General features: G+C 36.0%; 1 protein-coding gene across 2 annotated transcripts; it reads left to right on the plus strand.

Annotated features, from left to right (window-relative positions):
* Positions 1-336: 336 nt before the first annotated feature.
* On the plus strand, positions 337-13,014 carry LOC150102988 (mite allergen Lep d 7-like). Of its 2 annotated transcripts, none has more exons than XM_090397973.1 (3): positions 337-422; positions 7,188-7,245; positions 8,754-9,363. In XM_090397973.1, the coding sequence occupies exons 2-3, from the start codon at positions 7,194-7,196 to the stop codon at positions 9,338-9,340; spliced, it is 639 nt and encodes a 212-aa protein (XP_090254099.1). In that variant the 5' UTR covers positions 337-422; positions 7,188-7,193; the 3' UTR covers positions 9,341-9,363. The 2 variants fall into 2 exon arrangements, with proteins under 2 accessions (XP_090254099.1, XP_090254101.1); XM_090397975.1 differs by lacking the exon at positions 8,754-9,363 and adding an exon at positions 12,411-13,014 and having other exon boundaries at positions 386-422.
* Positions 13,015-13,569: the final 555 nt, after the last annotated feature.

Consider the following 13,569-nt stretch of genomic DNA (forward strand, 5'->3'; position numbering starts at 1 on the left):
TCTGCCTCATATCCAATTTGTTAAGTCGCATTTACTGTCCCCCCTCTTCCAGCACCTTCTGCGCTTAAACAAAAATAGCTTATCATCATCTTCTTGACCTCAAATGATGACCAAGGACAATCTCCTAGCATCTGTAAAGAGGGATTATTGTCCCATTTTTTTTTTTTTTAGTTATTGAAAATCTTTTACAGTATAAAGTTGCTGACGTCATTAATGATATATCGACGAATATGTTACCGAAAAGTATTTGTCTTTCACAAGAGATTCGACAGCTCAGAATTTCACCGTGTGTGACAGCGCTACGCTTTATCTCTAGAACAAGCCAGACGTTCACCATAATCTTATCTTAACTCTTCATATAAAAGCATACTGCGAATTCACTTCGATCTTATTCACTTTGATTTCCTATTGACAGGATTACAGTAAGTATTTTCGTTTACTTCCATACTTTAAGAAAATATAATATTATTGCTTTCGAATTCATCCCATTCATCTCATCGTTCTTTATGTTGGTTTTTGACAAATGCAAAGAGTATATCGTGATGATGATTGTCTACATAGAAACTTATAGACAGGAAAGCAAAAGACTGCGACATTAATTTATTTAGTGCAAACATTGTTTGTCTTTGATTCGAAATCGGTAATTTACGAAGTTGCATACTTTTCGACATGAGTTGCCTTGGTATTGCACTGCTTACCAGAATGTCTTTAGCTATGGATATCTCAATGAACGGAAGTTAATTTGACGAAAGACACCTTTAAACCAACGGAAAAAAAAATCTTAATTCAATGTGTTAATAAAAGATGAATGTGCGAACTATTGGATCGTTTAGGTCAGTGATGGCGAACCTTTAAGGCTCGGGGTCTCAAAAATTCGGAAAATACCTAACTCTGCTAAGTCCCCCCCCCCGAAAAAAAAAGAGAAACAATTCTTTACATACTCATTTATTTTAAGAAAATAAAGTCCAATCATGTGCGGTGCTATGCATTATACATTGAAACGTCAAATAATTACAAATATGAAATAAGAGTAAAACAAACTCAGACGCGTGTAAAATAATAATAAAGAAAAATCCGTGATTTACAATAGAGAAAACGATATGCACACTGATAATTGGGCTTAAAATGGTGCACTAAAAAACTACCTACTTTTAACAGAAAAGTTCAATCGAACTGAAAAAAAAAAAAAAAAGAAGACCACAGCATTTGATTTGATTAATATCAGTTAAAGACTTTTTGTCTTAATGCATAAGTCCGAAATTGAAGGTAGGTACTTTGTGCACTTCAAGCCCAAGCAAGCAGTACTAACTTCATCTGTCACCGTTTCTTTTGTCCGTTTTTATGTTGTTTAACGCCGAGAGTAAAGTATCGCAAGAATATGTAGAGAGAAAAACTGTGAGTAAAGCCATTGCTAATTTTTTTTAAGGGTGCTAAAAGTGTCCGATAATCGGTTCCAAGCTTTCGAAATTTCTTGTTCGTAGTGGCGCTCTTCATTCTGCAGGCGATTTCTTTCCAGATCCTCAAGTTGAGACCTCAGGTCGATAAACATTTGAGTCTTGATGCTGGCCCGGAACTGTGGTAACTGCAGTTCTAATTCTTCAATTTGTAACCATCATTTAATTCCATTGTAGAGTACACTACTACATCCGGGTACTTAATTATTTTAATTGTCTGTTCTAAATTTCTAAATTGATTAAATCTTCCGCAAACTGATCATTTATTGAGTTTAAAATGTGCTAGTACTTTACATGCAAGAGCTCCATTTCATTTTGCATCCAAGCTGACCTCGCAATGTTAGTTTAGTCGAGGAAAATACTTTTGTCCCCACATCTCGTTTGAAAATGTGAAGTTTAGTTTCAAAGGCCTTTGTGTATCCAAACCTAACGTCACTACTTTTGCCAAAACCTTTAAGTTCAGTTCATTCATATGAACCGAGAGGTCTGTAAAAAACATTAGTGTGCTGACCCATGTACAATCACTGAGCTGAGGAAACTTCCAAATTTTTATTCGCAACGTAACTTAATTTCTTCATAACACTTCACAAATCTTTCGAAGACTTTTCCTCGGCTCAATCCCCTCACATTAATCAGCAGTCCGCTGTAAGTTGATTCAACTTCCTGCAATAGTGCAGAAAATTTTCGCTTGCGAAGGGATCGAGCAGCTGAGCTGAACTCAAACAGGGAGAATAGTTGTTGTCGGGCTGGTTAACGCTGGCGTGTCACCCAAAACGTCGTGGTGTGTCACCGTTAACACGCGTGTCATAAGTTCACCATCACTGGTTTAAGAAGTAGTAGTAAATGAAATATTTTAAACTTCCAAGGGCACGCACGGTTTTTACATCGTCATAAAATTATAGTGGCATTTATTATTCTTCCTTGAAATACAGTTCAATGTCGAGTTGAAGCGTTCGTGGCTTTTCTTAGTTAAGTTATAATTTATAACTTTCATGAGTGTAAGTTACATAAAAAATAGCGCAGTAAATTTTCCGGGAAAAAATGCTAAGAATTTTAACGAATCTTGTGGATAACCACAATAACAAGCTGGTTCAATATCACCTGTGCCCGAATTTGCAAAATTTGTGTTTGGCGTTCCAGAATACGTTTCTCATGGAGGGTTGTGTGTTGAATGTTAATCCATGACGGTTGATGGCAGAAAGATAGTAGTTAAGGAAACAAATTAAGTACACCGAATACACCATTTTTTCCTCCAATAAACGAATAGCACATTACGGCAACTCGAGTAGTTCTTCCTTCATTTTGAGCGACTCATTCTCTCTCTCTGGTCACAAGTAAGCAGTGGCATATGACTAGATTACTAATAAGCATCGTCGAAGGCAATTTTCTGTACCATAGCGGGTTTCATCTACTGATTCCTGATACGCAACTAAGTATACGTTAAAATCCACAAAAGGGCGTGTCTCTTTGCTTATGCAGAATAATATTACTAACAAAAACAAAACTAATTTTATTCCAGTACCAAACTTCCCCCTTTTATCAGAATTAAAATCAGCGCAGCTCGTTAGCATACATTAACATATCCACATGGATTACCGAGTAACCATAGCAACAGCTTTCTGTTATCCTAAGCAGGCCGTGTCGCGACGCCGTTTCCTGTTCACATCAACGACCGAATAAACTACACAAAGTGCGCATGGTAGTTCTGGTTGCAGTCGGAGAAACGCTGCTAAAGGATAACAGAAACTGTTGCTATGGTTACGAGATCAAGAATTTAAGAATTTCAAATGCACCTCTAAAAGTTGCGAGTTGTTAAGGAAAATCATACACAAATGCAAAGTAACTCGCATAATCATCGATGAATCTCCATAGTGATAATTTGTGTGTAAAATTGTCACATTTTGTCCCGAAATGTATTATGCAGCATCAGCATTTCAGAACACGTTTTTCTCGGAGGGATGTATGTTGAATGTTAATCCTTCACATATGGATTAGCATGAATGTTAATCCAATATGTGAAGGCGTGAAGTGTTTGCTAACAAACACCTCACCACCTAGCACTGTTCTCAGAAAAATTTCAAGAAGAGATGGAAGTCAAACGAAGCCAAGTCCAGGTTATGTGTTGGTCATCCAACGCAACGAAACTAAGTACATCGTCGCAATCCAGTGAGCGAGTCGTCGTATTTTCGTGTTGGAAAGAGACAGCCGTCGCATTTTAAAACGACTCTTTGAATCCCTGACTTCAGGGAGGTGCCAGTGGGCATGAAATGGAATTCATTGAACCACTCGCATTCTAAGACACGACTTTTCAGTAGCGGATGTGGTTTTCATTCTCTCTCTGGTGTGGTAAACTATTCAATAGGCTGTTAATAATTAAAAAAAAATAATAATTAAAAGACAACACGCATATTTTTCTCTTTTAACTGTGTGTTGAAGGCAAATAGGCAAAAAAAAAAACCAACGAATTTCTGTTTTTTTTTTTTTTTAATATCTCGTATGAGACCTCTACTTTCTAACGAAAGTAGGTTCATATGGTGATTCCTTCAACTGTACTAAAACTTTTCAAACTGTACGTCATGAGGATTATCATAACATGAAAGGCTAATAATGGTGAACTCTATTCAGGGATTTAGATGATTATTCTCCAAACATTCATGAGAGATCTTTAAATATGTTCTAACAAATTTCAAAATTACGAAAAACTTTATGTAACATGTGTCGCCATCTAGTGGTCACAGGTGTAAGCTGATAAATAATTTATATTCGGCTTCGTCTTAAGGAACGCCACTCGTTTTACTTTAAAAGCAGATTTCGATTGCTGCTACTGATCAATGGAGAAATACCGAAAGATGAAAATGCATATAAGTTAAGGTTACCTACCACAGATTCAAAGAGATAAAACCTCCTTAGCAACTTTATACAGTTTAATTGCTGTACAACAGTTTTAAAAAAACGCAATACTGGTCAAATAAATCTAATGTCATTATTTGTAGTACAAAAATATTTTGTTTTTCCCTCGCGGCAGGAACACAATATTAATTTCATTTCGTATTGCAACTTTCATCGTGTAAAGCAGTTACATGATATGAAGCGACTTAGTTTATTTTGTGATAAGCTATTGCTGCCACATCCTTTTTTTTTTTTTATTTATTTATTATAGATCGCTCAAATTGGCAAAACATACTGAAATGTGATATACCCTGTATATATTTGGCTAAAATCCTTTCAATTCTATATATTCTGTGGTATACCTAAATCAACGGTCTCCAAACACTTACTTGATTTACCATCCACTTTTCCAAAAAAAAAAAAAAATAAATAAATAAAAATTATTCAGTCCCCCCCCCCCTATAAACTACTTTCTAAGACCCGACTAGCTCTACCTGAGACATATAAAAGAAAATTATATGAAAATCGGATCAGCAGTTCTCGAGTTTTAAGCGAACAAACAGATAGACAGAAACAAATTTGCGTTTTATTATGCATCTAGTAGAGACTTTTGAAGTTTGGAAATAAGACATCTTGAAAATGAAAATTTAGAACTATTTATTGAAATCAACAAAATAAACATAAATTGGACGTAAACATAGGACAAGTTGGAGCTGAAAATTTAATAACACCATTAAAATTAAGAAAACAAACATAAATTTCACATATGTAAAAATCGCCCATAAAATAGTAAATAACGATCAGTAATATTAAAAACAAGCCTAATGAGAAGGATGAGCCTGGTGTGCTGCTACCAGTTTATTGATATTTGGCTCTATATATGTCAGCAGCATTCTTAAATCACCGTGATCAACTATTTACAGTCGGTTTCGTTTTTTAGTTAAAAGATTTGTGACCGCACTCAACCTACGTTCCACCAAATATGATGACGGAAATGCGAATAAAAACTTTTTTTTTTTTCCTACAGCCCACAATCCAGGATTAAGTATGGGCATCTGCTTTTGCACCCAAAACTGTTGGTACCCGTTTTTGGATGTTAATTTCAATTACTCATTTGTTGTTACTTCTGTCAGTTCTTGCAATTGTAAAGATTCTTCTCTGTTTGTACTTGAAAACGGATTCAAAACCCAATCAGATATTTTCATATCAAGAATATCTTTAAATCGTTGGTTGAAATCACAATGGAGCTTCCAAGTGCTTACAATAGCTGAGCACGTCTTCATCACATTTTTCCACTGTTGATAGATTTGGAAACTGGCTGAATTCTCCTCGTCGTAAGTTTTGTTTGTACAGGACAAGTTTTGACACAAACGCATAAATAACAGCTTTTGTTTTTATTAAATTCAGCCCATCTCCTTGGAGGTGTAGGTTTGTTTCATTGAATTTGTTAAACAAGTCAGTAAAACATGCCACTTTTGAAATTAATCAAGTTGGTTCTAAAAGAATCATCTGTTTTCTAAAGACTGTAGCACTGAGTCAGAGTTTATAAAATCGATTCAAACAGGCATCCTTTGACAGCCAACGAACTTCTGTATGGAGCAGCAAGCGACTGAATTCTTCATCGTTTTCAATACAAAGTTGGCAAATAATCCGTCATTCAATGAATGGCTTGGTTTTGTTGTTGACTGCTGTAATTACATAATATGATGACCTGCGTAGGCGATCACTCAGGTATTTGGCAACTAAATGTTGACGATGAATCACACAGCGTACAGTGAATACATTTGGCACCTCCTCTTTGAAACATGCAATAAAACCGCGATAGCGCCCCAACCATCGCTGGAGCACCATCGGTAGCAACTGACAAGATATTATTCAGAGGGATTTCTTTTTCTTTAAAAAACTCTTTCAATACATGAAATATCAATTCTCCTTCAGTGTCAGTCAGCAAATAACAATTCTTCGCAAATTTGTTCTTATTTTATGTATTGTACATATGCTAAAAGTAAGCTTTATTTCCTGATAAAGTAGACTCATCAAGTTGTATAAAGAGCTGGGTTGCTTTTAAATACTCACATAATGGGTCTTCAACATCCTGGCCATTTCATCAATTCTTTGTTGCACTGTATTACTACTCAAAGGAATTTTCTTGATAAAATCAGAGGCTGGCTTGTGCAGTACAGTGTGCATGACCCCACTAACAGCTGGTAGGATTAGTTCTTCAAATCCAAACCGTAATGACGTTTTTGCTATTCTAAAGTATGGGAAAATGTCATACAAAATTGTGTAAAATAATTTTTTATATATGATATCTTATTTTATTGTAATCTATTTTTTCCCCCTCCAGATATATTTTAATTTAAATTCTATAACGCGCTACTGCACGCATAGTGGGATTCCATTGTAATCATGCGCCCTAACTGTATGTTATTCCTAGTATTGTTTGAATTAACTGTACTGATGATGTCCTAAGATATTCAGAGTGTTTGAAATCGGTCAAATGCATTAGGCCCAGATTATCATTTGGAACAGGGTATTAAAATAAAATTAACTAACAGTTTTGGCTTTGATATTCAATTACACACAACCTTCACGTCAGGTGCAGTTTGCAATGCGTAAAACGTGTCAAAAAAGTTAAATATTAGAAATATGTTCAGGACTGAATGCAAAATAAACAATTTCAGTGTGCCATCTGCTGATACCTTTAAATACTTACCTATTTTATTGCATTCCACTAAGTTTTGTAAAAATATGATTCCCTTTTGTCCATAGAAGTTTAATGAATGAAATTAAAATATAACATTCTCCATGTTCAGTATTTAATATGCATTTTCGTTGAAACAGATAATCATGAAAGTGGCTTTATTATCCTTGCTCTTGGTGGCTGTACTCGTCGAGAAGGGTAAGTTTTTCGATTACTTATAGTTTAAACGAGTTAGTTATAATATTCAACATTGCCCATCCTAGTAAATTTCTTCTGGAATAAACTACAATATTTTGTTTGTATTCATCAGACAAATTTTTATGTTGCTGCCATTCCCATCCGAAACCATACACACAGCAGTCCTCATAACCAGATAGGATAATTTTCTTTATGTTATTCTTAGATTTAAATAGATCGGAAATTGCATTAACTAGAACAACTTTAGTGAACTTCAGAATTAATCTAAAATTCCGAAATATGCAAATACTTTAAATGATATAAATAATGAGGGAGATACCGGTACAACAAGCATACTAATAGTAAAAGATGCTAATAGATATCTAGTCTAAGATGTGAAGTTTATGTTGGTTTTGCGAAATTCAGACGAGTTAATGCATTTTAAGTAAGGGATGGTCTTCGATTCTTTCTCGTTTATTTCTCTCAGTTACCACAGTCATGCTTGCTCACACAGAGCACGTGGGTACAGCATAAGTACAAGCACTGCATGAATAACACAGTTCTTTTTTTATTTATTTTTACTTTCAGTTGATCCCATATGTTTTCAGTAATCCCAGTGATTTTGATTTTAGACATCACGGGGAACTTAAAATCTATCCGCTTATTAGGCAGAAGTTCCTTCCCCCCCCCCTTCTATTATTATCTGACACCTCCAAGGACTCATATCATCACGAGAGGGTACGCAACACTATACAACCCATTACATAATCCTCCATGGCATCCCACCTGCCCATCTATGCACAACGCCATCTACTGGCGACGGCAGTAAACCGTTGTTAACAGCGGTTTCATTTGTGTCGAATTTTAGGTGCCCATTGCCATGGAAACATGCACTATAAATTCGTTTTTTCATTGTTAGGCCGATAACTTTTTCAGACCACCCGCGTATATAACTGCGTTTATTGTTGTTTACAGCCAAAAACAAAATAAATGTCACCATCCGTTTGCTATCCTCGACAGAGTTAGTGGAAGCATAACTCAAAGAACACAACTGTAACAATGGCATACAATAACAAACAAAGCTGTAAACAAATAGTGCAGATTATGAAAAATTCAAATCTTGTGTTCTTTTCCGTACGACGTACTGTTATACGTCGTACGGATCAAACTTGTTCCTGTCAAGGATTTTACACGAGAGGATAAGTTCACCAGATTACTTAAAACGATGAGATAGATCCTGTTCTTCGAGGAGTGTAAGCACAGTTGCGGCCCACACCACCATATAAATTTGCAGACGAGAACGCGCATTTAAATCCGACATTGCCCATCTTACCAATATGGCCAGTGTAACTCTTCTCGCGACAGCATTAAACTTTTAAGAGCTTAAAAATTGCGTATACCAACTAAACATTATTATACTTATTGCATAAGCTGAGTACTCCTGTTCTTATTAACTCCTTTGAATACCGCAGTAGCACAATATCATTTACAATTACTTCTCCAAATTATGGCATTCTGTTATTTTGCAGGTTCTGCGCAAGGTGAGCAGCCTGATCAGTGTAAAGAACACGATGGCAGCATGCTGGACGAAATGTTGGACAGATCTCGACATATAATACCCGATCCCATGCGTTTACCAAGTGCGAGCGAAGGCATGCTTCATTTCACAACTGGAGAATTGTGGGGTCTCTCCAAAGTTACTAGAAAGGGAACCGATCCCCAATTGAAATGCGTTGGTAACACGGTGATATTCTCGGACACACTGGTGGTTAAGGATATAAAGGCGAGATACGAATGGGAATTCGGCATAATATTGTCTGGTGTTGCTTTGGCTACGGTCGAACAGGCTGTGATAGACATCGAGATCTCGCAAACGCTAAAAGACGGTGCTCATCCCACCTTGCATAAGTTTGATGTTGTTGAAGTCTCTGAACCGGATTTGGACATGACTGGATTGAGCGCTATCAAAGCCTTGCTGGGCGATTTTTTTGATAAAGTTATAAAGAATATGCAAAAGCGGATTATCAATTTTGTTGAAAGTCCAATAAAAGACGCTATTAACAGAGAAATGGTCGATGTAACCCTTGATTTTAGATGTTTGCCCAAGTGTGAATAAACAGCTATAATTGATTCTCAGTATATTGTATATTTCATTTAATCTTGTGTCATCATAATCATTTAACACATTCAGTAATTAAAAACGCATCACTTCCCATCTCATACCCCCATTTAAATTAAAACCTAAATTTAAAAAAATATCAATTCCTTGGCTCCTGAATTATCATCGTTTTTTAATGAATCAGCTGAATGCTAAAATTATAATAAATGGAACAGGAACAATTTATTATTAAATTTTAAAATGAACCTGTTAAATAATTTTAAAGAAATAAATTGAACAGTAGAGAAGAACACTGAAGAAACTCTCTTCTACAGATGCTTCGGTGAAAACAATCAGCCAATATTTCGCTTCTAATCCATCAAACTTGGACAGAAGAACAAACCTAATGCAGCCACTTATTGGTAACATAAGCAAATCCGGATCCTTATCCACTTAAGTTGTCGAAATATCACACACCAATGTCACGATTTATCCTTGTCAGGTTAGATAATTTCCATAGTGGATTAAATGTGTTACTAGTTGACAATTCCGTGAAAACTAACAGAAATTTTAATTAAAATACTCCCCTTCATTATTATGTGCAGTTTTGTGATAATGCACCCGCTCCATAATGCTAGATCACTAGAAGAAAGACAATTATAGGTTCGATTCTAGTCAACAACTAGAACTTTTCTGTAGGATTTTTTTTTTTCAATCGGTTTTCGAGGTAGTCGATCTCCGGCACAATCAAGTAGTCTTCCCCGCCCCCTTCAGAAAACAACAGTTTTCAATTTCGTAATTTAGAAAAATCGACCTTACAGTTAAAATTATTTCAGACAATAATGCCAGTTTGGGTTTAGGAACATGAAATGGAAGTAAATGTTTGCCATAATGTAACGTCCAAAGTTTTGCAATCGTCGGCACTCCTGAATCAAATTCCGGTGACAATTAGGGTATCAGTTTCCAAATACAATCGCCATTTCAAAAGTTGCACCCCTTAAATCAAACATGTATTCATCATGACATATTTACAGGCCTTCAAAGGAAGCGCTTTCCAAGGAGTATTTCTTTCAACTTCGGAAAAAGATCGAAGTATGAGAGAATTTATATTAGAACTGTATCCAGGGGTGGGGAGTGGTAGATGAGGAAGCACTTTCCATTTATTCTTTTTCCATAAGATCAGATACTTAAACTTGAAATGTGGCCAGGCAATTGGCACAACCAGAAACAGAAAACATTTTTACTGAGAGTGGCTTAAAAGCCCTTGAATCAATTTTATATGGCCGGAAAATTAAATGAAAAAAAAAATAATACCTGCAACCTGAAAGATAGCGTTATTACCATCAAGATAAAGCTCATGAAATAATTTTAGCAGCATTGGTTGGAACCTACGTAGATGTACAAGCAAACGTTCTCAGTGAGGACCTTTCGAAAACTTTGTACGCCACGTTTCTTACACGTCTGAATTCAATTTAAAAGCTGACACACACACACACACACACACACACACACACACAGCAATGGTCCTCATAACGAGAATAGAATTGTATTCTTTATATTATTCTTCGATTTAAATAAATCGGAAACTGAAATATGAAAATACTTTAAATAATATAAGTAATACGAGAGTTCGTATTTAGTCTGAGATACAAAGAATACATTGGTTTTGCGAAATTCAGACGAGTTAATGCATTTTAAGTAAGGGATGGTCTTTCTTATTTATTTCTCTCAGTTACCGCAGTCATGCTTGCTTACACAGAGCACGTGGGTATTTATAAGTACAAAGCACTATGTGAATACTAGATAAACACCAATTTTTTTTCAGGTATATTTAAGAAGCACTGCATGAATAACACCGATCTTTTTTTATTTATTTTTACTTTCAGTTGATCCCATATGTTTTTTTTTGGTAATCCCAGTGATTTCGATTTTAAACATCACGGGGAACTTAAAATCTATCCGCTTATTATGCAGAAGGTCATTTTTTTTTTCTATTATTATCTGACACCTCCAAGGACTCATATCATCAGGAGAGGGTACGCAACACTACGAGATTAATCGTAGTGAAAACTTACTTAAAACAATGAGATAAATAATTTTCTTCGAGCAGTGTAAGCACAGCTGTGGCCCACACCACCATATAAATTTGCAGACGAAACATGAGCATTTAAAGCCGACATTGTCCATCTCACCAATATGACCAGTTTAACTCTTCTCGCAAGAACATTAAATTCTTAACTGCTAAAAAATTGCATATATTAACTTTATTTATTTATTTCGTATCCAAACACAAGTGGTACAATAGTAAGTAAGTGGTTCAACATTATTTACAACAAATTAGGATACAGTAAAAATGAAGAGTTTAAATTTGATAGGTGAATTACACAGGGAATAATAAGTAAAATATGAAGAAAAAGAAACTATACATAAGTTATATACAATAAATGTGGTCAGATGTTCCTCCAGTATCTTGCGCAATCAACTGGTCTTTCTGTGCAGGATATAAGATCCTCTTTTGTGCAATGATTGAATAAAGGGACAAGAAAGAAGGTTTTCTATTTACTGGGTTGTCACAATATTTGGTCCAGTGAGGTAGCCCCATTTGACGAGGATTTGTTTGCAGCGTCCTGTCGTTCGAAATCTGTTGAGGTTTTTTTCCAAGTATTCCAGTCCAAGCACCTCGTGGAAGATATTCGGCTGTTGGAATACCAGTATTATTCTCCGGGTATAGCGCAAGTCATTTTTCAAATCTTGTCTCTGGAGGGTTTTTAGGCCGTTCAACAGTTGCTAGGAAGCTATGTCGGGATCTTAGTCTTTGAGGTAGGTCTGGCCGAATAGTGGGCGGCGTTCATCATTCATTTGCGGCGTTCATCTGCTTCTTTCATCAGCTGAGAATGCAGAAGGGGGTGCAATACCAGCCGATAAAAGTATACAGGTCTTTTAGTGGTGTTGGTTTCAGATATATCAACTAAAAAATTCTTATACTTATTGCATAAGCTGACTATTCCTGTTTTTATCAACTAAACTGTTTTGAATACCGTAGTAGCACAATTACTTTTCCAAATTATGGCATTCTCTTATTTTGCAGGTTCTGCTCAAGGTGAACAGCCTGATCAGTGTAAAGAACACGATAGCAGCATGCTGGACGACTTGTTGGAAAGATCTCGAGGTATAATACCCGATCCTATGCGTTTACCAAGTATGTCAGAATTAGGGTTTCATTTCAGTAGTGGAGAAATGTGGGGGCTCTCCAAAGTTTCTAGAAGGGGAACCGATGCCCAAGTGAAATGCGTCGATAACACGGTGATATTCTCGGACACACTGGACGTCAAGGATATAAATTTGAGATACGAATGGGATTACAGCTTCTTCTCTGGCATTGCTTTGGCTAAGGTCGAACAGGCTGTAATAGACATCGAGATCTCGCAAAAGCTAAAAGACGGTGCTCATCCCGCCTTGCATAAGTTTGATGTTGTTCATGTCGATAAACCGCATTTGGATATAACTGGGATCGGCCCTATCAGATCCTTACTGGACAAATTAATTGATAAAATTGTAACGCGCATGCAACACCGGATTATCGATTTTGTTGAAAGTCCAATAAAAGACGCTATTAACAGAGAAATGGTCGATGTAACCCTTGATTTTAGATGTTTGCCCAAGTGTGAATAAATAGCTATAATTGATTCTCAGTATATTGTATATTTCAATTAATCATGCGTCATCATAATCATTTAACACATTCAGTAATTAAAAGCGCGTCAGTGCATATCTCCTACCCTATTTTTGCTAAGTCTTTCTATAAATTTTCTTGAGTAGGCATATTTGGCAGCAGGCATCAATCTCACAAGAATAAAATTAGCATTTTCTTTGATAATAAGCAGGATGAAAATAGTAGTCGTCAGCGGAATTGTAAACGAAGCAAGTCAAGTCAGTGTAGTTCTTCAGGACGATTTCCCTATTTAGAGGGGGCGGGGAGTTAAAATGGATAGATTCGTCGATTTCCAAGCAATTACAAACCCACAGCTGTTAAGATTCTCTCCTTATTAACCGTTTTTAGAGATGTGTATTTCGATTAACATTTTTTGTAACTCTCTCAAAAATAACTTTTTTTTCTCTCCATCGATATCTGCTACGTCTGTTAGATATTTACCACTGTATTAACTAAGAGCTGATAGGATGGGTGTTAATCGACTACTAATGCTAGTCAAGGACAAAGCTTCATACTCCAGAAACGATTTGCAACA

Source organism: Typopeltis vanoorti, chromosome 9, assembly GCF_054136105.1.
Source record: "Typopeltis vanoorti isolate ZY-2024b chromosome 9, IOZ_Tvanoo_1.0, whole genome shotgun sequence".
NCBI classification, from domain to species: domain Eukaryota; kingdom Metazoa; phylum Arthropoda; class Arachnida; order Uropygi; family Thelyphonidae; genus Typopeltis; species Typopeltis vanoorti.

Bases quoted from the DNA above. Each gene is read 5' to 3' on its own strand.
- LOC150102988 (XM_090397973.1), top strand. From the start codon at position 7,194: ATGAAAGTGGCTTTATTATCCTTGCTCTTGGTGGCTGTACTCGTCGAG. The intron at 7,246-8,753 runs GTAAGTTTTTCG...GTTATTTTGCAG, and splicing joins GGCTGTACTCGTCGAGAAGG to GTTCTGCGCAAGGTGAGCAG.